Below are 27,229 nucleotides of genomic sequence, written 5' to 3' on the forward strand. Positions count from 1 at the left end.
TTATTTTACAGTACATTATATGACATAATAGTATTTTTTTCTTATTAGTGTACCGTAAAATAAAGTGAGACCCAACTATGGTTACACTTGTATTTCCAAAGATACTTCCAACAAGAAAATATATACCTACAGTATAATATGGCCAGGTTACTTCCCCTTGTTAAATCACAACATACTCTACAGACATTTGTTTTGGCAGCACCATCTGGTAATTTCAACAAAACTTTCTGTGGATCAACGGCTCTGAGAGTAAGCCAACAAACACTCACCAATATTAATACAATCTTGTTGTCCTGTAGGGTACAGCACAAAGAACATAGCCATATGAAGCAGCTACACTACTGGTTCTTGTAGAGGACGGTGTTGATGCTCAGTTGCTGTGGCCAGTTTGTCCGGACATCAATCATCCACATCCCCATTCCTGCTTTTATACCCACAAAAATATGCTTTATTGCCGTAATGCCACAATAATCACATTGGTAATAGATTTAGAAGTCGTCAAAGCATGTCCACCATAGTAATAGCACAGCAATATAAAGGCATTGCAGTTTTCAATTAGCAGATTTGTTTTATACACCAATGCTGTTGTTTTTCTTGATGTAAGATATTGTGACGTTGTTAAGCATGCCCCGGATATCAGGGGTCCAAGCCTGAGGGGGCTGGGATCCCGCGTATGCAAGGCAATGCAGATCACAGTACCAGCGATGCTGGGAATCCTATTGTAATCGTATTTAATTTTTTCCGTTGATAAAAGTGTCGCTACAGCCTAAACCGTACATGGTGTGTCTGTGCACTTTTCAGGACTGGTCCAGAACCATGCAAGGACCTTAGGCACAAAAATGTACATACTTCTGCCAGTAGGGGCGCTATAACAAATAAAACACATTTGCCCTATAACTCCCATACCGTACTAGCCTGGGAAAACCCTGACAAACGTCTGGCAAATTTGAGAGCCAAGAGCCCATTCAAGCCCATTTCCAATTTTTCCAAATCGAGGCACCAATCACAACCGTTACACAATGTCGATAGCGCAGCAACAACAAGCTGCTATTTGTTTACATTCAACATGACGGCCACCAAAGCGCAGCAACCTGTTGGTGCCGCTGTCGCTGCTACGTCACCTGGATCGTTGGTCTGATTGGTTGAAGGACTATCCAATTGTGCCCAGAGGCATTTGCGTGGCGTCCGTTGGTGACGCCCCTTTGGAAATGGGCTGTGAATGAACCTTACCCAGACCCACTCTCAGTTACAACTGAGAAGGGTCTGGTGTCGACCAGGCTAATACCATACATCGCACATTTAAAAACTTTATATCCGCCGATCCTTGAATTTAGCTGAATCCCCTGATATAGACCACGCCCAGCAGCTCCGCCTAGACTTTTCTCCCTGCAAAATCGTGATATATTATAAAACTATGTTTTCAAACTCATCCTAGTCCATGTGTCCGATCTGCACAAAACTTGGCCTATAGCATCTCCAGACAGACCTGATAAAATGTTTTAAAAACAATGTTGCTCCATTCAAAAATCCGAAAATTATGTAGGTGACCAAATTTGTGTAGGTAGCTACCAAAACACAAACTTTTGCATAACTCTGCCAAATTAAATGATATAAACGCTAAACTTAAGATTCTTGTTTGCAATGCCACACTCTGAGGCTCTGGACCAAAGTTAGGGCCACTACTGCCTTTACAACGGATGTATAATATGAATGTAAATGGGAAGTTTGCAGTGTCAATTTACTACAGACCTTGCAGCTCAAGCATTGCAATATTTACTGACTTTTGTCTCGTCGCCGTTGAACTTTGGGTTCGACTTTCGCGGACTCTGCGGATCGTCTGGGGCGACTCGTGCAGGGGAGGCTTGGACCCCGTCATAACTGTTTTCAGTTCTAGTTGAGTTTAGCTCTGCATTTAATGTGTGTGTGTGTGTGTGTGTGTGTGTGTGTGTGTGTGTGTGTGTGTGTGTGTGTGTGTGTGTGTGTGTGTGTGTGTATCTGGCTGACCTCACAGCCAGAGCTGTCTGTTGTGCCTGGTCATCACCCTGCTTTGAGGCTGACACTGGGCTGCTCTAATCTGTCCCTGCTGCTGTGCTTGAGGGCATCCGCTGCAGCTATTCGCCCAGCAGTGAGAATTTAAACAAGTGAATGGTGCTGGCCTCAATGTGTCACCACCGGCACTGACGGTATCGATGACATATGAATCCGCTGGATCAGAGAGAGTTCGACTGAACTGTTGCCACCAGCTACCCACTTTAAGGATTAATGGAATTATACTGCCACCTCTACTTGCTCTGACTGCACTGTGCACAAATTATACTCCACAGTCAAATGATTGGGACCCTGGTGAATGCATTCACACAGCTAAATGTATTTGGTTAAATCAATAGCGTATTGTGTTTGCAATTGAAAGACATAATACAGCTCCAGCAGTTTTAATTTTTTTTCAACTTGTGTTTATTGAAAAGGTTAATACATTAGCACACGTTTCAATAAACCTAATAAATCAGAACATGTACTCACATTATGTAACTTCAGATTACGTTTTAAAAAATGCTGTTTTTTGTTACGTGCAATATTGTACTTTCAAAAGTCTTGCGCTCATTTGTGACAAATGCTCCACATAAGTCACAGTGTGCTGATTGGATTTCCCGTGCAGACCCACCACTGTGTGTGCATTTGGAGAAACTCCGAGCACTGTGCTGAGAATTCAAAGACGGATTCTGGGAAGTCACGCTGGGAATTATAGGCAGTGTAAAATGAGGGGAATGTTTGTCTGCACGCACACCTCGGCTGCTTGGCATGGTAACCTAATAGATGGAGAGAGAAAGTCAACAGGGGAGAAAAGGGAGATACACATTTAAAGCGTAGTCTGATGTTAATAGGTTGTGTGTGAAGCCGTGTCTCTCTCCGTCCTCACTCTGTGGATTTCTCCTCATCCTGCTGTGTGCCTGACTGAGTATTCTCAGAGATACTATTCTCTGTGATATTTACCTCAGTGCCTCTTCGTCAAGCACAGCGCGGGTTGCGTCGTATAGTTCAGCGCATGGCAAGGGCATCACACATGGTTAGGGAAGACAATGTATTCCTCTGTTTGTTCATAGAATAGCAAATTAAATCAGAAGGACTCCCGAGGCGGTACAATGGTTTGACATTTTACAAAGAAATAGCCTTCTTTTTTGCAACGTGGGCGCATGGGAGACAGATATGCCAAGCAAAAAGCCAGGGGCACTTCAAGAGGATGAAGACTTGAAATATGAGTGGAATGGAGCTTCTTTTATGAAATATCATCTAAATGACAAATAATTTACATTTTCTCACCATGGAAGAGGTGTGGCACTGTCGCGTGTCCGATCAGTTTTTGGTGGCACATGGATTGATTACTTTTTTGCGAAGATAAACAAAGCGTAGAGTCGACATAACAACATAACATCTAGTAACTCATATCGCCTTTAAGTAGCAGACTCGACGGAGGAACTCGGCATCCAGGTGCGCTTCATGTTTGGTTTAGGACACACCGGTACTTGCGATACCTGCGGGACGTAAGACACAGTTGGGACTTGAAAACAGCGTTGGTGTGTGGGCCAGTGATGCCGGACACATTCACACACATAAAGAACCGGACAGAGTCACGGCTGGGACAGCTAGAGCGCACACTGGCCACGGAGGGGAGCGCCCGCCCCGCCTGGGTCATAGCAATCCTGGCCAGCGTTTTGATCTTCACCACGGTGGTGGACGTGCTGGGGAATCTGCTGGTGATCATCTCGGTGTTCAGGAACCGCAAACTGAGGAACTCAGGTAAGATCTTTCTTCCCTTGAAATGATTGTATATAATTGCAAAGGCGATTCGTGGTCGCAACAACAAATAGACTGACTCCCATTTTGAGGGAAAAGTCGTTGTGCACAGGCCATTATTGTGGCAGTATACATTTCCATAATGATATAGGCTGTGTATGCCTGGATGTAAAATGATGTAGTGAATTCTGGGTAAAGTAGTTTGTTTTACCCTGACCTTCTTTAGCTGCTTTTGACCTACAGATATCACTGTCATCAGTGAACCCAGTGACACAAACTATTCCAAAGTAAATTGGTGCATTTTACAGCTTTAACATAAAGAGCAGACATTTAACTGAACTCGCACTACATCATCTGTAGTTTTAAGCAAATGCCTCCTTTCGGATTAGGGTGTCAACCTATTTATTGCAACCTAAATGCAAAGGATAGCTTCCATCATTATCCAGAGCACTTTTATATCATGCTAAGGGACATCTATACAGGACACATGGCTGCTGATAGACACAGCAATAACTGGTAGGGATTTAAACTGTACATTTTCAGTTCTTATATAATGTATTGATGACTCACTGATGGCCAAGTATTTCTTCACAAATTTAACTAATGCTATAGTGACTTGATTGACGGTTTGCACTATTTGAAATAACAGCCTGTGTATCTCTCTTGCCTCACTCTTCTGCTCTTTACAAGTAAAGTTCAAAGGTCGTCTGAATCACACTTGCTGTGTAAGAGTAGGTTAATAAGCCCAGGTGAGTTCTTTTGAAACGCTGACTAGTGTTGAGAACCCATTGATGTGAATGTGTGAAATTACCCAGGAGGCCTCAAGCAGCTACAGTGAAGCAAAATGCCAAATCATAAAGCATGAAAGTACTCTTTCCCTGAACTCTTGCTTTAGGTAAAAATGAACCTTTGAGGTTGTGATTCAACTCTTTTTTGATGATAATGAACCCCTTTCAAGAATGTTACTGAATCATGCAGTTGGTTTACCGCCACATTTGTGATACAATTATTGCAAGCATTTATTTGCATAGCCAGTAGGATGCAACCAGGAGACTTTCTTCCTTACTAGTCGATAATAATCAAGCAAAATACTCTACGGACTAACCAAAACAACTACTTTCCTGTCATTTAAGAACATTTTGAACCTCTTATATTTTTTCACATGGGAAAACATATTTTTCTTTTATTTGAACATATTTTTTTCAGTCAGATGGACGCAGTCTTGAGAGAAAGACTCCCACTTTCTGCACTCTAGCATGAATTCTTAAGGCTTAGATAAGGTTCAGCTTATTCATAGCTCTGAATCACCTTGAACAGAGGCTATTGAGTTATTTATTGAAGCTCTTTAGAAGTGGAACTCAAAAAGATCTCAAGAAACACATTTGTAAATCAGGATCAATATGCCAAGTGTGAATTAATTTGTGTGTAGCGTAATATACAAAATCCTTTTTTTAAACATAATGCACAGTGACAGACAGAAAAATGAATGTCATGCATTTGTACATTTTCTTCACCACCATAAGCAAATAATATTGTGTTGAACATGTACATTGTAGCACATTGACCTTCAAGATACTATATTCACCGTCATTCAACATACTATAGCAATGAGTTCAGACTTTTTAGTGTTTGTTAAAACACACTTTTCACAAAAATATAAAGTATAAGACTTTACGGTAATTATCATTTTTTATTTCAACCTTGATTTACAAGATAAAAAAATAAAATTCAAACTTTAACTTGCTATCTAGCTGTGACTGGCAATAGTTAAACAATGTCAGCTACCATTAGCTTACATTAAGTTTGTTGAGCTGGCTAGGTAGCTAGCTACAATAGCACAATGACTAGGATAGCCAATTTCATTTCATGTTAAATGACTAATGTTAGATCACATAACAAAAAATGTTTACATTACTAACTCTGGTTTACAACACCTGTAACACCTGTGGGTGTTATGGGCCAGATTTTAAACAAAAGTCTTCCCAATTCTTGAGTGGATATAATTATATCTTATTAAAAAAAGAATTGGTTGTTGTAAGCATGGGAGTTTGTTTTTACATCTTTATCTCTGCTGGTTTTCATTTTTACTCCTGCATTATGTTGATATAACCTTAAATATTTAAATAGTACACATACTATGGTGAGTGCATACAGCAACATGGCCCAGGTCAAATTTAAATAACAACTGTGGGAGTGTTTATCCTACATAAATCTCACATAGCACATGCAATGGTATTCTATATAAATCATCATATTATATAAGATCATGTTCTGCACTGTAATCATGCTTACCCTTTGGCAAAACATGCTTATCTGTCCACAGAGCCTGAATCAAGTGCCACTTGTGCTTTTATTGTAAGAGGAAGTGGCTTGGATGTTAAAGAAAAGGGTGATAATGTTGATTTTTCGCTCAATAGGACCATGAGACCACCAAAGGGAAAATCAGTACATTTTGCATTAGGACCCATACATCAGTCAATCTCATCCACAATTTCAAGAACAATTGCCTGCACAGGGACACCTGGCATATCTTCAGTTTAAAGCTGAATTAAAAATTACCCGTTTCTATTCAAGATTTACTTGGATATTGTGGGTTATCCTTTCTTTATCTATTTCTAGGTTTTCTATAGCCTATAGCATTTCTGCCTTAAAGCTGATCTCTCTCTACTCAAACAGCCCACTCAGCATTTGAGAAACCACACTGAACCCACAGTCATGAACTCGCAGGAAGACTACTGTAGATTGAAACAACCCACTCAACGGTTTAGATGGGAAAACACCTGACTTAACAACAGCTCATAAACAGTCACAGCAGAAGCAGCGGGTAGCATAATTACCCACTACAGTTGTCGCGGCTTTGCATGAATCCCTGCTGTGGCAGAGTGAACAAAGTAAACTGACCGCTAAGTGTTGGACCACAATATTTCGTCAGATGCTAGGTTGGTGAGTGATGACTAACTCTGAGTCATTCTCTCCTACCCTTAATAACAATACATTCATACTGTAGTAAATATTATAGTACAGACTCATTATTCTGACACTGATATGGCATTAAAATATGTAAATCACACTAATCAAAACTCCGATGCATGTGCCATGTAACCAAGCTCCCTTAGAATTGCACAATACCTTTCTGCCCTCGCACTTTTTTTTCCCTCTTTTGTATTTTTAAAGACCTCAACATTTAATTTAAAGGGCTTTCTCTCTCATCATGTGCCACTGTATATCAGCAAGCTTGTGCCACAGACACACAATCACACACATGCATGCATTGAGCCATTAGAGCCATTTGTTTCCTGAAATTCATCTTTAAAAAAATAATTTGAATCATGCAAAAACACATAAAGCATATTCAGGAAAATGCAGTACAGTAAATCTACACATCATATTGTGACTGTCTTGTATGAATGTGCATGTGAGTATGTGAAAGGTGTATTGTACAGTTGTGTAGGGCAGAGGTTTTTGTCCCCTGAGATTTGTCTTTGAAGGGGCGTAGGTGTTGCAAACCTTCAAAGAGATTTAGACAGGGTCACACATTACAGAGACTTCATTTACATCATTTCTCTCCACCCATCCCTCTCGAGCTTCTTTTCTCTAAAGCTCTCTGCTTCTACAAAATGAATGTTCCTTAGTTAAAACTGAGGTTTGAGGAAAAGAAACACTCTTTACAGTGCAGCGTTTCACATCCAGTCGCTCTTAGTCTGCCTCTGTCCATGGTGCTGAAACACTAACAACCAGTCTCTATTCGTCTGCCTCTCTCCATGGTGCTAAAACACTCAAAGTTAAGGCCTCTTTCCTGTCTGTGCTTGTGTTCTTTTCAACTTGTGGAACACATACAGTCCAACTACTGTTTCGATTCAAATTCTGCATCGAGCCAAGTACAGTCCAAATGAACAGGAGTGTTTGTCGGAGATTTGAGCAGCTGTCGACTAGGTGCAACCGACCACTCATTTTGGAAGCTAGCAGGCCGGCTTCCAAGATCGCCGACCAGCTAAAGTCCATGGTCATCCAAGGTGAGAACAGTCTTATCTCGAGAAGCCATTTAGTAATTTACTGATTGGGTTCCTCTGATGTCTCTGTAGCGTTTTGAAAGTATGATATAATTCCTTTTGGAAGATAAACTTTGTTGATGCCAAATTTTAAATGAGTTTGTGTTGGACACTAATGTACAACAGCCAGTGTACTTTGGGTCATTATCATATATTTAAGTGAGAAAGAACACAGGAAGTGTGGTAGATATACATTCCAGTTAATATAACTGTTGGCTGTATCTCATAATCCAACCTCAATCCATTTAAAAGCTCCAAAAAAAGCTTTGTTGTTTTTTAGATTTTCCCAAAAAGCCTGTTAGCGAAGCTTTGACTGGAGGTATTTTGTCATAGAACAGTTGCATAGTTGTGTTGAAGTGTAGCATCAAGAACACTCCTCCTCTGACTGCATATTTAGCGTACTGCGCCCTCAGGTTCTGGAGAGTTTGGACTCCCTAGTTGAACTTGGCAAGTTTGAACTCCCAATGACACGGGTAAAAACTTGGTGTACTCTGTATGGAAAAAGGCCTCCAGTCTCTCTGTCTGACTCTGTTGTGTCCATGGTTCTGAAACATTTAAACCCAGTCTCTCCCCTGACTTCTCTGTTTCTCCCAATGGTCCTCTGTGACATCGTCTAATACTGTCGCTGCTCTGTCTTAGCTGTAGTTCAGGTAGTTTTCCCATGACAAAACATGAAAAGCGACAGAAATATTAATGCAGGAGAGAGAGAGAGAGAGAGAGAGAGAGAGAGAGAGAGAGAGAGACCATTCACATGTGTATGTCTGATCTGATATGATTATACTTGTGAGGAGCAACTCTTGAATACCCAGGCACGTATGATGATAATTTGGTTTGGGACAACTGGTCCTGACAGCTGCTTTTTCTTGGTTAAAATGAGGGACAGGTTACAAATGGGTTTAGAGTTAGTGTAGGTGTGTAGTTATGTTTGATGTACTGTAAGTGGGACACAGAGAGATATTTTGTGTTGAGTTATTTCACATATTTACATTTTAGACATTCCACTGACATATTAATCCAGAGTTCCTCCCAATGAGTAATATGGAGAATTTCTGTGTCTTGCTCAGAGACATTTTGGCAGAACATATGGCTGCTTGCAGAGTATTCCAAGGGATCTCTCTGAACACTGCACCATCCCGCTGCCCTGTCTATATTATAAAGTGTGAGGAGATGTACATTAACTGTTGATTTAAGCAATAGGCTTCTAGAGGCAGTGACATACAGTGCTTTAAAGAAAAGACAAAGAGAGAGAGACAGATAGCTCTCCCCTTTGTACAAGGAGAAAAAAAGGTATTTCTGATACACATTCACAAGTGACGTGTGATAAAAGTCAGCTAGAACTAAGCCTAGCTGAACTATACCCTTTGTATCATTGTCCTTATACATCAGGTATTACACTTTTTACCAACCACTGAACATATTTCTTCAAATTCACTTTTAATTACAGTCTTCTTGCAATTGCTTAATCTTGCTTTGCCTAACTGTGCAGAAATATATTGAAAATATATTTCAACGTGACATATTGGTTAAAAGCGAGACTTTTTCACTAATTTGTAATTGCATCCTTGTAGTTTGAAGACTGCATGGTGCCATTTTATGAGATTTATTCTTCCAAAATAAATTAAGAAACAAGTTAGCAAGAGTTGAGCACACATAAATGGGAATCATAAGCTATCTTACTGTTGTTAAATGTGACTTCTCTTCCAGTTCATTGTTTATTTTCTCCTCCTTAAGCAATAATCCAATTGCTGTTTTGCGAGTCTTAGACTGCTACATACAAGAATGATACAAGAGGCTAACCAGAAAACCATTGAAACCACATCAAATATGCAGGAGAAACAAAATCACATCTTTTTGATTGTTTTCAATGTTTCAAAAGGTGCTGATTTACTTACTTGCTACACTAGCATCTTGTTATTCCTGCAAGATTTCTTGGTGAAAAACGTCTTCTCAAGTCTTAGGTCTAGAATGGATTTTAATATTCCGCTCATCACTTTTAAAACATAGTTATGCTCTTCATTTTCACTATGACCTTCATATGGCATGTGAAACAGTGCTCTCCTTTCGTTTAAGCCTTGGAGATATGTCCGTAAGTAAAGATGCAAAATGTTAGAATGAGTATTTTCATGGTGAAATTAATCTGTGAAAAGAAATGTTGTCAGTTGCTAGATGAATATATAATTCACATGTTGTTTTTTTGCTTCATTTTTTGGCTTAGCAGCTAGCTTGAAGGAGCATTCCTGTTGAAGTATGTGCTAAGTTAGCTGTACATTCCTATGTTAATACTTACTTGAGTTACTTACCATGCTGTATACTTATGCTAGAACAGATAAAAAATACTTACCTTCCATGTTATCTGTGGAGAGAAGTTAAAATACATGTACTGGAAAATGCATGGGCATTCAAGTATAATGTTAATTGTATTAAGTTAACTGTAATTTCATACATGGACCTATTTACATGTCATTATTATTTCATATGCATATGTGTGCAGTATATTGATACATGCTTTGTATTGTATCTTTCAGTTTTACAGAAACGGCCATCAATAAAGCCACACATCTTCTAAAACACAGAGTTTCTGTTCGCTATCTGTCTAGCCTTGCCCAGACATGCAATCGTGAGGACAGAATACAGCTAAACAGGTTGTCAGTTCGATCAGATTTTCTTTAATTCTGAGACGCTTTCTCAGCTTTCTGTTGCACATTTAAAAAAAGCAGACAGCTGAAGGCAGACACATACCATCCACCCAACAACCCTCTTAGAACCTTTTTATGTGCATGTCAGAGGAGATGGAGAAGGCAAAGAGACGAAGAGATCACAGAGCAGGCAAAATGGAAATAGAGGTGTGTTAATCTGTAGCTCAAAAAGAAAAGGGGAAGATATTAGACACATAGCTGGTTTGATTTGAATTAATCAATTTACTTGATATTGAATTATTTTGAATCAAGCATGAAAATTGCATGCGACATCCCATTATACATCCCATTGTGACAAATATTACCCACTCTGTTTAGTTTCATCATGTAGTTTATGTATCTGTATGTGTTGAGGGAATTCTTCATCATCTGGTTTTACTGTTTTTTTGTCTTACTCAGTGAGTATTTAGGCAGAAGTGAAGGTTGGGCATGACTGCAGTGATGTTTTCAGCAGCTTTAAGTGCTCTGGAAGTCTACTTCTGCCTGAACTGTGCCCAGATACTGTTCTGTCTTTTGGGTGAGGCATGACTTCTGTAATTCCCTTGAACACAGACAGCAGGATAAAGGAAGCAGGAAAACAGAGAGGCTTGAGAGAGAGAGAGAGAGAGAGAGAGAGAGAGAGAGAGAGAGAGAGAGAGATATGCAAAAGAAAGGTTTGGAACAGCTCAAAAACAGAAAAATGACAAGGACACAGGATATAAAATAGAGAAAGACAGACAAACATTTAGATGAGAGGAAATCTCCCTCGCTATAAAAAGTATGAGAGTGATGCTGTGTTTCTAAAGGCAAGAGGCACAGCCGAAACAATGTAAGAACTACTGTCATGTTTCATCACAATCATCAGTTCTTTAGTGCTGAGATGGGGGATGACTCAGTAGCACAAGTTTGCACATATGCGCGCACATACACAGCAACTGACAGTACAATTTTCTTTAATCTTAATAACCATGAACACGGTAGATTGACCCATTTAATCTGCAAAGAAACTGATCCGTAATTCCATTCCTTTATTCTTTATCAAATCCTGTGATGCCTGCTGTAGTATCTCCCCATATCCATAATACATGTGTTGTGATAATTTGAAGTGCCTTATGTAACATTTTTTCAAAACCCTCAGGCAGCAGTGGGTGAAGAGGTGGAAGAAGCAAGGGATTTGCTGCAAGAGAAGGAGGAGAAAGAGAATGAAAGGAGGAGGAAGGTGAAATAGAGAAGACGTGAGAAATTAAGGGTAATCTAGGATGAGAAATTGAGAATAGGATATGGGGGGAGGGAGGTGTCCTGGGATGTGCAGAACTGCATTCATGCAGACGCCTCTGCAAACAAGACAAACAAACCAAACATTTGTTTCAGGCAGACAGCGAGAGACGGCGGAGCTGGTTGGAAGCTACAGTCAGGTCCATAAATATTGGGACATCGACACAATTCTAATCTTTTTGGCTCTATACACCACCACAATGGAGTTGAAATGAAACGAACAAGATGTGCTTTAACTGCAGACTTTCAGCTTTAATTTGGAGGGTATTTACATCCAAATCAGGTGAACGGTGTAGGAATTACAACAGTTTGTATATGTGCCTCCCACTTTTTAAGGGACCAAAAGTAATGGGACAGATTAACAATCATAAATCAAACTTTCACTTTTTAATACTTGGTTGCAAATCCTTTGCATTCAATTACAGCCTGAAGTCTGGAACGCATAGACACCACCAGACGCTGGGTTTCATCCCTGGTGATGCTCTGCCAGGCCTCTACTGCAACTGTCTTCAGTTCCTGCTTGATCTTGGGGCATTTTCCCTTCAGTTTTGTCTTCAGCAAGTGAAATGCATGCTCAATCGGATTCAGGTCAGGTGATTGACTTGGCCATTGCATAACATTCCACTTCTTTCCCTTAAAAAACTCTTTGGTTGCTTTCGCAGTATGCTTCGGGTCATTGTCCATCTGCACTGTGAAGCGCCGTCCAATGAGTTCTGAAGCATTTGGCTGAATATGAGCAGATAATATTGCCCGAAACACTTCAGAATTCATCCTGCTGCTTTTGTCAGCAGTCACATCATCAATAAATACAAGAGAACCAATTCCATTGGCAGCCATACATGCCCACGCCATGACACTACCACCACCATACTTCACTGATGAGGTGGTATGCTTTGGATCATGAGCAGTTCCTTTCCTTCTCCATATTCTTCTCTTCCCATCACTCTGGTACAAGTTGATCTTTGTCTCATCTGTCCATAGGATGTTGTTCCAGAAATGTGAAGGCTTTTTTAGATGTTGTTTGGCAAACTCTAATCTGGCCTTCCTGTTTTTGAGGCTCACCAATGGTTTACATCTTGTAGTGAACCCTCTGTATTCACTCTGGTGAAGTCTTCTCTTGATTGTTGACTTTGACACACATACACCTACCTCCTGGAGAGTGTTCTTGAGCTGGCCAACTGTTGTGAAGGGTGTTTTCTTCACCAGGGAAAGTATTCTTCGGTCATCCACCACAGTTGTTTTCCGTGGTCTTCCGGGTCTTTTGGTGTTGCTGAGCTCACCGGTGCGTTCTTTCTTTTTAAGAATGTTCCAAACAGTTGATTTGGCCACACCTAATGTTTTTGCTATCTCTCTGATGGGTTTGTTTAGATTTTTCAGCCTAATGATGGCTTGCTTCACTAATAGTGACAGCTCTTTGGCTCTCATATTGAGAGTTGACAGCAACAGATTCCAAATGCAAATAGCACACTTGAAATGAACTCTGGACCTTTTATCTGCTCCTTGTAAATGGGATAATGAGGGAATAACACACACCTGGCCATGGAACAGCTGAGCAGCCAATTGTCCCATTACTTTTGGTCCCTTAGAAAGTTGGAGGCACATATACAAACTGTTGTAATTTCTACACCGTTCACCTGAGTTGGATGTAAATACCCTCAAATTAAAGCTGAAAGTCTGCAGTTCCACACTGCCACATGGGTGGCAGTGAAGGTCAGGGGCCTCGACGGACCAGACCCGGGCAGCAGAGGCTGGCTCTGGGGACGTGGAATGTCACCTCTCTGTGGGGGAAGGAGCCGGAACTTGTGCGGTAGGTGGAGCGCTACCGGTTAGATCTGGTGGGGCTTACCTCTACGCACAGTCTTGGTTCTGGAACCATACTCCTGGATAGGGGTTGGACTCTTTTCTTCTCCGGAGTTGCCCAGGATGTGGGGATACTCACAAGCCCCCTGGCTGAGTGCCGCTACATTGGAGTTTAACCCGGTGGACGAGAGGGTCGCCTCCCTACGCCTGCGGGTTGTGGGGGGGGAAACTCTGACTGTTGTTTGTGCATATGCACCAAACAAGAGTTCGAGATGTCGGCCTTCTTGGAGACCTTGAGTGGAGTCCTGCATGGGGCTCCAGTCGGGGACTCCATAGTTCTGCTGGGGGACTTCAACGCGCACGTGGGTAATGATGGAGACACATGGAGAGGCGTGATTGGGAGGAACGGCCTCCCTGATCTAAACCAGAGTGGTTGTTTGTTGTTGGACTTCTGTGCTAGTCATGGATTGTCTATAATGAACACCATGTTCGAACATAGGGATGCTCATAAGTGTACTAGGTACCAGAGCACCCTAGGCCAAAGGTCAATGATCGATTTTATAATCGTTTCATCTGATCTGAGGCCGTATGTTTTGGACACTCGGGTGAAGAGAGGGGCGGAGCTGTCAACCGATCACCATCTGGTGGTGAGTTGGGTCAGGGGGTGGGGAAGACTCTGGACAGACCTGGTAAGCCCAAGCGGGTAGTGCGGAGTAAATTGGGAACGTCTGGAGGAGGCCCCTGTCCGACAGACTTTCAACTCACACCTCCGGCGGAGCTTTTTCGTGCATCCCTGTGGAGGCTGGGGGCATTGAACCCGAGTGGACAATGTTCAAAGTTTCCATTGCTGAAGCTGCGGTGAGGAGCTGTGGTCTTAGGGTCTTAGGTGCCTCAAGGGGTGGTAACCCACAAACACCGTGGTGGACACCGGTGGTCAGGGAAGCCGTCCGACTGAAGAAGGAGTCTTTCCGGGATATGTTTTCCCAGACGACTCCGGAGGCAGTTGCAAGGTGCCGAAGGGCCTGAAGGGCTGCAGCCTCTGCCGTGAAAGAGGCAAAGCAGCGTGTGTGGGAGAAGTTTGGAGAAGACATGGAGAAGTACTTTCGGTCGGCACCAAGGTACTTCTGGAAAACCGTTCGCCACCTCAGGAGGGGAGAGCGGGGAACCATCCAAGCTGTGTACAGTAAGGATGGGACGCTGTTGACCTCAACTGAGGAGGTAATAGAGAGCGGTGGAAGGAGCACTTTGAGGAACTCCTAAATCCGACTCATCGCCCTCTATGGTAGAGGCAGAGCTGGAGGATGAGGGGATTGGCATCAATTTCCCTGGTGGAGGTTGCTGAGGTAGTTAAACAACTCCACAGTGGCAAAGCCCCAGGAATTGATGAGATCCGTCCAGAAATGCTTAAAGCTCTGGGTGTGGAGGGGTTGTCTTGGTTGACACGCCTCTTCAACATTGCGTGGAAGTCTGGGACGGTGCCTAAGGAGTGGCAGACCGGGGTGGTGGTTCCCCTTTTTAAAAAAGGGGGACCAGAGGGTGTGTGCCAATTACAGGGGTATCACACTTCTCAGCCTCCCGGTAAAGTCTACTCCAAGGTGCTGGAAAGGAGGTTCGGTCGATGGTCGAATCTCAGGTTGAAGAGGAACAATGCGGATTCCGTCCTGGTCGTGGAACAACGGACCAGATCTTTACTCTCGTAAGGATCCTGGAGGGAGCCTGGGAGTATGCCCAACCAGTCTACATGTGTTTTGTGGATCTGGAGAAGGCGTATGACCGGGTGCCCCGGGAGATACTGTGGGAGGTGCTGCTGAGTACGGGGTGAGGGTCCCTTCTCAGGGCCATCCAATCTCTGTACGACCAAAGCGAGAGCTGTGTCCGGGTTCTCGGCAGTAAGTCGGACTCGTTTCAGGTGAGAGTTGGCCTCCGCCAGGGCTGCGCTTTCTCACCAATCCTGTTTGTAGTATTTATGGACAGGATATCGAGGTGTAGTCGGGGTGGAGAGGGGTTGCAGTTCGGTGGGCTGGGGATCTCATTGCTGCTTTTTGCAGATGATGTGGTCCTGATGGCATGATCGGCCTGTGACCTTCAGCACTCACTGGATCGGTTTGCAGCCGAGTGTGAAGCGGCTGGGATGAGGATCAGCACCTCTAAATCGGAGGCCATGGTTCTCAGCAGGAAACCGATGGAGTGTCTTCTCCAGGTAGGGAATGAGTCCTTACCCCAAGTGAAGGAGTTCAAGTACCTTGGGGTCTTGTTCGCGAGTGAGGGGACAATGGAGCGGGAGATTGGTCAGAGAATCGGCACAGCAGGTGCGGTATTACATACAATTTATCGCACCGTTGTGACGAAAAGAGAGCTGAGCCAGAAGGCAAAGCTCTCAATCTACCGGTCAGTTTTTGTTCCTACCCTCTCCTATGGTCATGAAGGCTGGGTCATGACCGAAAGAACAAGATCCAGGGTACAAGCGGCCGAAATGGGTTTCCTCAGGAGGGTAACTGGCGTCTCCCTCAGAGATAGGGTGAGAAGCTCAGTTATCCGTGAGGAGCTCGGAGTAGAGCCGCTGCTCCTTTGCGTCGAAAGGAGCCAGTTGAGGTGGTTCGGGCATCTGGTAAGGATGCCCCCTTGGCGCCTCCATAGGGAGGTGTTCCAGGCACGTCCAGCTGGGAGGAGGCCTCGGGGGAGACCCAGGACTAGGTGGAGGGATTATATCTCTAACCTGGCCTGGGAACGCCTCGGGATCCCCCAGTCGGAGCTGGTTAATGTGGCTCGGGAAAGGGAAGTTTGGGGTCCCCTGCTGGAGCTGCTACCCCCCGCGACCCGACCCCGGATAAGCGGATGAAGATGGATGGATGGATGAAGTCTGCAGTTAAAGCACATCTTGTTCGTTTCATTTCAACTCCATTGTGGTGGTGTATAGAGCCAAAAAGATTAGAATTGTGTCGATGTCCCAATATTTATGGACCTGACTGTACTTGCTAATACACTCTTGGATGCAACCCTACAGAGACGTAGATAAAGACGATACATGTACATAAAGGTTTAGAGGCCACATGTTAAAGGTATGATACTGATTTTCAAGGCATCTGGGAAGTTATTTTATATTTTGAAATACAGGAATCTATGTTCATATTATGGTTTAACTGATGGGACTGTTCTATTTTTTGGTAGAATATTTACAGGGCTGATGTTTGAACTGTAAAATGCTCCCAGCACAACTGATATAATATCATAAAGCCAAAGTAGTCATGGCGAAATGCATGACAAAAAGTTATAATTTGCAGCCAACTGTATCAAGATTGAGAGCTATACTTTGAGGTTTTATGCCCTGTTTAAATCAGTGTTCTGTTGTGTCAGTGGTATTTATGATACTGACTGAGTGCTTTACTTCAAAGAAAATTAAAAGATGGAAAGTACAGTATTTAGTTTTCATTCAACTAGTTTTCTATTCAGTAAACCCTGAAGTCATGTTAAATACAGTATAGCAGTTTAGATATGTCTGATTAGAGATGTGCATATAATCACTTTTGGATTAAAGATATATGTGTAAAGACACCATATATTTATGATTGATTTGGAGAAAAAAAACCTGAATTAAATACTAAATCAAATCTTATTTATTTCAACTCATAGTCTTGTCTTTCGAACTCTAGTTGAATATGCTCAAGGCTCTGGAGTCAAAGTTAACATTTTTCTTACATAAATACATTTTCCCCTCACTATCATCTATTGCAACTTTTTTGGGATATGTTTGCAGTTGAATGTGTTTAGTGATTTAGACAATGATAACTGTCCATTAAAGCTGCAGTGGGTAGAAAGCAAAAACAATGCCAGGATTTGAAGTAGAATGAGACCTCTTCCTGAAGCTCTGCCTCTCCCCTCTCTGTCGCACGGGCATATACATGTGCAGAACAGCCAATAGAAATGCTCTCTCTCTCTCTCTCTCTCTCTGAAATGACCTGTGATTGGTCAAACTTGATTTTCTAAAGCAAACAGAACCAAGAGGAGATGCAGAAGTCTAGTTTTCTCTCAGACCACTTGAATTAAAATATGCTGGATGGAACGATGCCAAAAACAAATTGCCTACCACAGCTTTAAAGGGGTGATAGAATGATTATATAGGGTATTTCACACTGTTCCTTAAGGTCTCCTAATAGGGTATGTAACATTGGTTGGGCTGAAAATTGCCCGAATGCTATTTTATTAGGCCCTTAACTACCCTGTTAATATGGCTCTATTTGGAACAAGAGCTTTTCTTCCAAATATGGTATGCTCATGAACATTTAGATGAGCTGCGCACTGATTGGTTGAGGAACCACCTACAGATACACTGGAGATGAGAACAGGTCTCATATTTCAGACACTGCAATATTTCGTTACTAAATTCACATCTGAGACTTTCTTATGCGAGAAATCAACTATATAAAGTTCAAATATGGGCCGTTTTACGAAAATGTATGGCTAATTGCAAATTTGGGAAGACGTGTTGGACTTTAGGAGGTCCACACAGTCTGACGAGACAGCGGCAGCCCTGCTGCGCTCCATACCCAGGAGAAAGTCATAGTTTCTGGGTTACTGGACAACTGGGGCTCCTCGGAGCTGGCCGGCTGCCGGCATAACTATAGTATATTTACAGTTTGAATTTCGTCACGCCACTTACATAACAGCTACCCTAAGGTCTTACAAAGCTAACGCTTGTGTCCGATTTCAATTTAATGCATTTTTGTGAATTTGAGGGGTTTCGTTAGCTGCTAGTGTCCAATCAATCCTATGGGTAGCTAAAGATCGAGGCTAGCTAGCTAGCTACCCTTTCGGCATAACTATAATATATTTACAGTTTGAATTTTGTCATGCCACTTATATAACAGCTACCCTAAGGTCTTACAAAGCTAACGTTTGTGTCCGAACCCTAGAAACACATTGGAGACGAGACAGCAGGTCTCATATTTCAGACACTGCAAAGTTATACGTTGTTTGTCGGGCTATTTCGTTATTAAATTCACTTCTGAGACTTTGTTATGTGAGAAATCAACTATATAAAGCTCAAATATGGTCTGTTTTACGAAAATGTATGGCTAATTGCAAATTTGGTAAGACGTGTCGGACTTTAGGAGCTCCACACAGTCTGACACTTTCGGCATAATTAAAGTCAATTTACAGTTTGAATTTCATCACGCCACTTATATAACATATACCCCAAGGTCTTATAAAGCTAACTATGGTGTTCGATTTCAATTTAATGCATTTTTGTGAACATTGGGGATTTTGTTAGCTGCTACTGTCCCTTCAATCTTATGTTTACAGATCGCGGCTAGTTAGCTTCACTTTCGGCATAATTAAAGTATATTTACAGTTTGAATTTCGTCACGCCACTTATTTAACATCTACCCCAAGGTCTTATGAAGCTAACTATGGTGTCCGATTTCAATTTAATACATTTTTGTGAACATTAGGGATTTCATTAGCTGCTACTGTCCCTTCAATCTTATGTTTACAGATCGCGGCTAGTTAGCTTCACTTTTGGCATAATTAAAGTATATTTACAGTTTGAATTTCGTCACGCCACTTATTTAACATCTACCCCAAGGTCTTATGAAGCTAACTATGGTGTCCATTTTCAATTTAATACATTTTTGTGAACATTAGGGATTTCGTTGGCTGCTACTGTCCCTTCAATCCTATGAATCACGGCTAGCTGCAGGCCCTGGAGCTCCATCAGGGCCTCGGCATTTTGTAGTCCAGTAACCCAGAACCGGTGACTTTGCGCGGGTATGGAGCGCCACAGGCTTCCCTTCGTGATGGAGATCCAGCTAGCTCACGCCGGGTGGCGAGGCAGCACCGGCCGCTGTCACGTAGCCTGCTGAACTCCTGCTGAACTGCGACACACAGTCGGACAAAATTTGCAATTAGCCATCAATTTTCGTAAAACGGCCCATATTTGACCTCTACATAGTTGATTTCTCGCATAAAAAAGTCTCAGAAGTGAATTTAGTAATTAAATAGCAGACCTCTGGAGATCTGCATGACCTCAGGTCAGTGGTGTAACCTATGCAAATGTTGGGGCGTGACAAAGACTAGGAGTTGGGATGCTGACGTCAGCTTCCAGCTTTGTTGAGATTCGCCCGTTTTCAGCGGTAGTTTCAAAATGTGAGATTTGCAGAGGATAGGGGTATCAATGGGATTTTGAGCTTCTATGTATGTCCTATTTACCCACCGAACTGTCGTTATTCAACTATGACAAGGTAAAATCGGTTTTGCATTCTATCACCCCTTTAAAATAAGTTGAACTATTGAGAAATCTATTTGAAAAGGCTCATCAGACTGCTCCCAGGACTTATTCACAAAAAATCCCATACAGGCTAAAATTAAATCAGTGGGTTACAAAATTTGTGAGCAAAGACAAAGTCACTTTTCTCTCCTGGGGGGCTACATGTCCTTTGGTTTCTGTCCGTCTGTTCCACAACCCCCGATAAGAGCATGTTTGCAGCCCTGGTATAACTTGGCAGACGGGACAGACAATTTGAGCACTCAAATGCTGTGCATCCACAATGCCAAGTGTTCTCATCAAACACAGAATGCCAAGAGAAATTAAAACCTTTCGTGCAACTTTAATCTCAACTTTTATTTTCCCAATGTTCACTGTTATAATGATGAGCCAAGAAAGCTTTCTGATTTAATCATCTGCTTTGCTTTACAGTTCAGTGTGCACTGAACAAAGGTCAATCTCTTCGGACTAACCAGACTTAATGTCTGCCTGCTGCACTCCGTAGAAAAGCCAGAAAGCCAAAGCATCACAGGATAATGTTGGTCCAATGTGTACATTTACCAAATCACAGCTATAGTGAAACATATTACAAAAAATCTACTGTAGAAGGGTAACCTCGTTTGAAGGTTTTGTACTTTGCACCAGCTTCTGTCCAATATGTCTTAACTAGATGTTGAACTATTTAAAATGTGTGTGTTTGTGTGTGTGTGTGTGTGTGTGTGTGTGTGTGTGTGTGTGTGTGGTGGGGGGGGGTACAGAGAGTTTGGCTTGCTTGATGCAAAGTGTCCACAAAGTGAATTTAAAATTTTAATTGTCCTGACCTAAGGTTATCTCCACGAAGCACAAAAGCTTACCAACAGATGGCAACTTCATTGAATGCACGCATCATTTGTGGTGCACACAAATAGTTTCTCATATGTTATTCGCTGTATGAGATATTCAGTAAGATTTGACAGACAGCTTGAGCTGGACTAACAGCCGTGCAAAAGATAAATAGTTAGCAGCCTTATCTCTATTTCCCTTGTAGCCTCTTAAAATCTACAGTAGTCCTGTACAACTCTATTGAGTAAAACAACCTGCTAAAACTTACTGAAACTCCCTGCAGCCACACTGTGATAATATATTCTCAATATTCTCATAATGCTCACAAGGGGATAATTGTATTATTCTTGTAAACATATCACCATAACAACATAAAAACATATTTAATCACTTGTTTCTATTTAAGCATACAAAGATGATTAAAAACCATATACAGAATGTATATTCTGTTTGAAAACACTTTTACGCCAACAAGAAGTCAGCTGCTCCCAGACACACACATATTATATGTGACACGTCTGCATGTTGGGGAGACAGGAAGTGTTATCACGCCTAATAGAAAAACAACTGTGTACCTAGAAATCTGGCACTAAAACATCTCGACAGACCTGAGCATTGTTGTTGTGCTGTGTTACTTCTTGTGCACTCACACCCAAGGTCAGGCAAGAAAACAAGTGCATTGCTAATGTGGCGTGCATTAAAGATACAAATTGAGAGACACTGACTGGAAAATATTCCATGGTGCCTATTAAAAATGTGATGCTTGAAGAAGTTGGAGCAGCAACGAAAAGAATGTGGATGTGGACAGACTTAGGATTAAAAGACTGATTTATCAGTGATTAGACTCTCACTTCCACATTCTTCAAGACATATAGTTCTATGTGTTACTCTGCCTTCTGATTTATTCTTAGCCTTTAGCAAAACGTCTCTTTGGGTTCCTCTTTTTTTATTGTGATTTAATCTGAGATTTTAAATATAGTTGATTATTCCTCTGCACATTTTGCATATTGCAATTGCAAAATGTTAAATAGTAGATTTTAAGAGGCAAAAAACATCACCTGATGAGCTTAATTGTCTTGCCCTTACTCTTACACTGTTCTGTTAATTTTAGAAGATAGAATTACCAATACTGTAGTGTTTGTATCATCTTTCATTTAGTTTTAATGTTGCTGGCTTTTTTATGACCACGTGGTGTGTGTGTGCAGTGCAGTGCAGTGAAGTGGGTGTCGAGACTAGGGCCCCCAAACATTTGTGCAGGTCCCATCCAACTTTTTTGTGTAACAAGCTGTTTAATAGTTACATTTTTAATTTTAATTTTAATTTTTTTACACACAATAATCTGACATCAATGAATGGCAGCAGAACTGCAGGTAGTGGTCTGTCTGTTCTCCTCTTACTGGAAAGTACTTCAAATTTGATGTTGCTAGAGTCTAAGAGGCTTTCTGTGAGCCAGAGTCCTCTGCTAAAGAAATGCAAAACAGATAGGCAGAGGAAGAAAGATACAGCTGATGGTGCTGTAGCCCTCGGTTGGATAGCAGCTAGCCTGGCTGGTGAGCAGCCTGCCGGCCAGCAGCAACATCATCACCTTTAGCCAAGTTTATAAGGACTGAACCTGGGAACCAACAGGCAGAGCTGACTGACAGTATTTGCGCTGCAGTTGCCCACCGTTGCCAACTAAAGCTACAGTAAATTACTATACTGCTGTGGGTTTCACCATGGCTTGTTATTTTTTTATTGGACTATGTTGCTGACACCAGCACAGAGAGGGAAGTGCCAACGTGTGAAAGCAGGAGGTTTGAAACTTTTCTAAAAGATAAACTGTCAAGTGTAACAAGAGGCAAGCAGAAACCTTGCGCTCAGAGCATGTTTTCATGGCACAATAGCCATGTGTTTAGTGCTAATTAGCAACTGTTAGCATCCTAACATGCTAAGCTAATATGGTGAACATGGTAAGCATTATACATGCTAATCATGTGCATATGATCATGTTGACATTACATTCAGCCTCACAGAGCAGCTAGTTGTTTAGGTTTGAGGACGGTTTATGGATTTTTTTTACAGACTAGTCATATGCAGATGGGAATACTTTTTCACTCTCCCCATTAACATTAAATACAATGCAGTCATTGTATCACAAGCTGCTCATTTCACCTGCCCGGTGAGTCCCAGAGCCCTGCTTTAATCTCCAGCTCTTTCATATAATTGCAGCGCAGCCCTCCATCACTGAGGTAGGAATGGTTCAGACTTGTTAGAGAGAGCTGAGATAAACTAAAGCTTCCTGTTTGGCCTGGTGTGTTGGATGAACTTCAACTTTCAAATGCCAAGTCCTTGAAACTGGGTATTCCTTTGGTAATTGCTTTGGTCGATACCCCACTTTAATTTCCCAGATGTTTTCTGATTCTGAGATTCAGAGAACTGTCTCTTGCTCACTCACTCTCTGTCTCTCCTTCTCTTCAAAGGTGTCAACATTCAGTTCAGGTTTCTGGTATATTTTGCCATTTATTGTCACATTAGGCTCCAGTGCTGTTACATAACATGTTGTTGCTCTCTTATCAACTCAATGTCTCCCAATTTGTGTTGGCTTTGACAAATTATGAGAAATAATTTTTGGCAGTCGCTATTTTTGAGAGATTTTTACATGGGCTCTGGCTCACAGTACATTCACGATGCATGACAAAAGACATCACATGCAGGATGTAGCACATTCAGGAATACTGGAGAGTTATTATTTCATCTCTACTTCAGAGTGCATTTTATGAGATTCGTGACACAGCAGTCTATCATTTTACTGAGCGAAGACTGTTTACAATAAATTACAAATGATACTTTTACTTGAAGGTTCTATGTATTAGTCTAGTTATACAATGCTCATCTGTCTACGTTACCACATTTCACAACTCTTGTTCCTCCTCTTCTAATATTACATCCAAAAAAAAAAAAAAGAATAAAAACAAGGCCAGGTTAAATGGTTTGTGTGATCAGGATCCATTTAGCATCATGGAGTGTGGCCATGACTCCTGAGGGTTTGGGGTTTATGTGTGTGGAATCACTCATCCCTTCACCTGACAGGCTTTTTATCACAACACTTTATTGCAATTCCACCAACGTCGTCCATATGCTGAATTTCTCTTGCAGCATGAGGCCCATGTTGGCCGAACCGCGCCTGAACACAAAACAGCCATATGTACAGGCAGCACTAATTATGCAATGGCCAGACATTTGGAAGACGAATGCTGTCTCTTCTCATTGTGCTTAACTAAGGAGCCTTCAGACCAGCGAGCAATTTATCCTAACTGCAGTAACAAAAAGAGATATTTTATTACATATGGTAATGGAGTCAGGTTATTTGGTCATCATGTGATACTAAACCATGCGTCACCTAGTGTAATGTTCACACTATTTTTTTTCTTTCCTGGTGTTGTCTGTGTTTGTTTATTCTATCAGATCTGTTTGCTAAGCATTTTGTTCTAAATATTTAAATCTGTAAATACTAAAACCAGAAATGTAACAATGTTCATTACGTTATTAAGAAAATAGCCCACACCGAGGGCAATATAAAATTATGTCCAGAAAATACTTGGTAACGTATCAATATGATTAATTTTTTATGTGGCATAACAACTGAGCTTAAGATTTGTCATTTTAAAAATGAGTTCTAGTAGTAGTAGTAGCCTGCCATTCCCATTTGTCATGGAGTTTCTGCATAGTAAAAATAAATTGTAGGCAGACATATTTGAAAGAAATATCCCAAAATACTGTGGTCCAAAACCTGTCTGTACCAAAAATGTCTCTTTTCTCCATCCCACATACAACAGATAATATTTTAAATAATTTAATGTATGAGCAGTTACATTTTGAGGCATTATTTGCACATGTGCCAATAATTAAGCCCAGCTGCACACACAGATGCACACACAGGGACAGCATGTTTAGCATAAACTGGTGTTCAGAGGAATGGCGGATCAGTAACATAAATATTAACACAAGCTCCACATACTGATGCACACACAAACTAGAAAATGAATGACTTTGATAAGCTACTTCCAGTATGGACATTTCACACAGCATAAATAGCAGAAATGTCCCATCTACTGAACTATTGATTGTAGTTAACTATGCAAACTGTCTGTGCAGAGAGCCAAACAGATCATTTATTTGCATATTAAGATGTGTGTTAAACTTCATACAAACATTTATGTGTTTTGTAAAAATGTATGAGATTCACTTGGACTGAATTAGAACAACTGTATATTTACCATTGTTTTACACCTACTGTATAGGTGAACACAGTTATTAAACGTAATAACATTACCAGTTGTTGCCACTGCTGCTGCTGTTATTCTTCAGTACCCATTGAAAATGTGCCTGATTGCTTGGCCTCTGGTATTCTTTGAGAACTGCTCATCAAAACAAGTTCACACTGTTTCCCTGGTCACCTTCTTTCTTTCTTTGTGCCTGACTTACCATGATTTAAGTTGTTCTTTATCATTATGGCTATGATTTACTGCATGGCAGTTGCTTAATTGGTTCTCAGTTAATTAGTGTAGAGCACACAGCATGAGGGTTCTGTTTGTTGTTTTGCGGTCAGTGTGTTGTGTTTGTCTTAAAACCTTGTGAGTATAATAGTAAAGTGATGTGACACTACATTGAATGGCTTTTTCCAGAAATAAAAACTGCATACAAATCTAAAAAAAATATCAACTAAGAGCAGTAACTACCCAAAGGCAATATAAGCAAAAATAATAGTAAAATTATATAATAATACTTAATAGTCTTGAGTATGCAAAAGGATTTTGGTATTTTTTTATGTATGAGAATTATTTATTCTCCAACTGTGGAAACTGGAGATGGGTGCTTTACACTGTAAACATGGTAATCATTGGGTGTGCAAGTTAATGTGATAAAGCGTCATATGTGGGGATGCATATTGCTTACACTGTCCAGTGTTCTCTAAAGAGAGGCAATGGTGGCAGAGAAAGAGAGAGAGAGAGACCTGAGGGAGGCAGCTAAAAGAAGAGCTTCTTTGCAAAGATGATTTTAAAGCAGCAGCCGGCCAATGGCTAAATAAGATTTACTGAAATATTCAGCAATCAAACACACTTTCCTCTAATTAGTTTTTTTTCACTCAGTAGCTCTTTTTAAAGAATAACTTAACATCATCTCAAAAAAATAAAAAACTTGCTTACCCCCAATGTTTGTAGTGCTGCAATAATGTAGCAAGGATGATGTTGGGAGTGATTACACCGTTATCCTAAATAAGTTGACTTTACTAGAAATCTGCGTGGAAACCAGTTGCCTTAAACCATTTAAATACCTGTGTTTAAGAAGGTGAAACTCAACAGGTTAAGTTGCATTTTTATATAGTTTTTAATAATGCCTTCGCCCATTTTTTCCCGCAAAGTCACAAAATGATTTACGGTAGGTAGATGGAAGAAACACACATACTGACGGTTCAGTTGTAACACCAGAAAAGAAAAAGTGTTAGTGATTATCCATCCAAGTAAAATGTAGCAGGAGATTTCTTTATATAGGCCTAATTGTATTCTAATTTTATTTTAGAAGTTATCTGAGTAAGTCATGGCTGATTTTTGGGCAGGAACATTGCAGAAAAGAAGGAAATTAAACAAAGAACAACTAAAAGCTAAAAGGGAAAGAAAAAGACGAGGGGCGAAACCCGAATCAATGTCTGTCTGGCTTTCAACAGACGGAGACAATTACGGGATTGTAAATGATTCAAAAACGTCCCCGAATATAAATTACGTACGAATAAATTACGTTCCTCTTCCATTTAGCACCAACGTTTTATTCCTTTTAGTCCGTGCTTGTCCTAGTCCTACTATTTTCTTGTCCCCCTGTACTTGTGTAAAGTGTCTGTGGGTTTCATGAAATGTGCTATAGCCCATAAATGTAAGTTATTATTACGTTTGTTGCTACAACAATCTCTTAATGCTTTGGCTCATGACAGTGACACCCCTGGTTTAGCTCACTAGACATCCAGGCTAAGTATGCAACATGAATGATGTTCTGTTTGCGCAAAATATCAATTGCGACTATAGACCTCAACAGTCCCGCCCCTCCTCCGAGAGACCTTAGGTTGCGGAAGTAAATTTCCCATTCATTTCTACCATTGACATCTGGAAAAAATCCGTATATAAAGAGTTTTAGACCATGCCTTAGGCTAACCAGCTACGACGTGACTCATAAGCATACAACATATAATTTCGAGTGAAAAAACGAACAGAAAATCCAAAAAAAGTCAAAGGTACAAGACTGTGTACATATTTTCATTTCCGAGCGAAGGAACTACTCATCCCATAAACCACCGCGCACCACTGAATAATATAGTCGAACACACAACCGCGAAAGAGCCTCTTGAACAACTTCCAATCCAACGACAGCCTCGTGCACTTTTTCCTCCAAAACATTTTTATATAGAGAATGTACAGTTAATAGCAGTTCTTTCAGTAGTAATCGTGTAAATAATAAAATTATTGATATGACTCATACAGTATGAAGGCTACAGTAGCCTAGCTAAAGTGAACGGATAATGTTAA

The 27,229-nt window shown here is 41.1% G+C and overlaps 1 protein-coding gene across 1 annotated transcript in view; it reads left to right on the forward strand.

Annotated features, from left to right (window-relative positions):
- Positions 1-3,587: 3,587 nt before the first annotated feature.
- Positions 3,588-27,229, forward strand: part of mtnr1bb (melatonin receptor 1Bb) — a 30,075-nt gene continuing 6,433 nt past the window's right edge. Inside the window, exon 1 of the mRNA XM_078266621.1 lies at positions 3,588-3,795. Within this exon, the coding sequence (XP_078122747.1) occupies positions 3,588-3,795 (208 nt within the window). The remainder of the gene's footprint in view (positions 3,796-27,229) is intronic.

This window comes from Sander vitreus, chromosome 13 (assembly GCF_031162955.1).
Source record: "Sander vitreus isolate 19-12246 chromosome 13, sanVit1, whole genome shotgun sequence".
In the NCBI taxonomy this organism is placed as follows: Eukaryota; Metazoa; Chordata; class Actinopteri; order Perciformes; family Percidae; genus Sander; species Sander vitreus.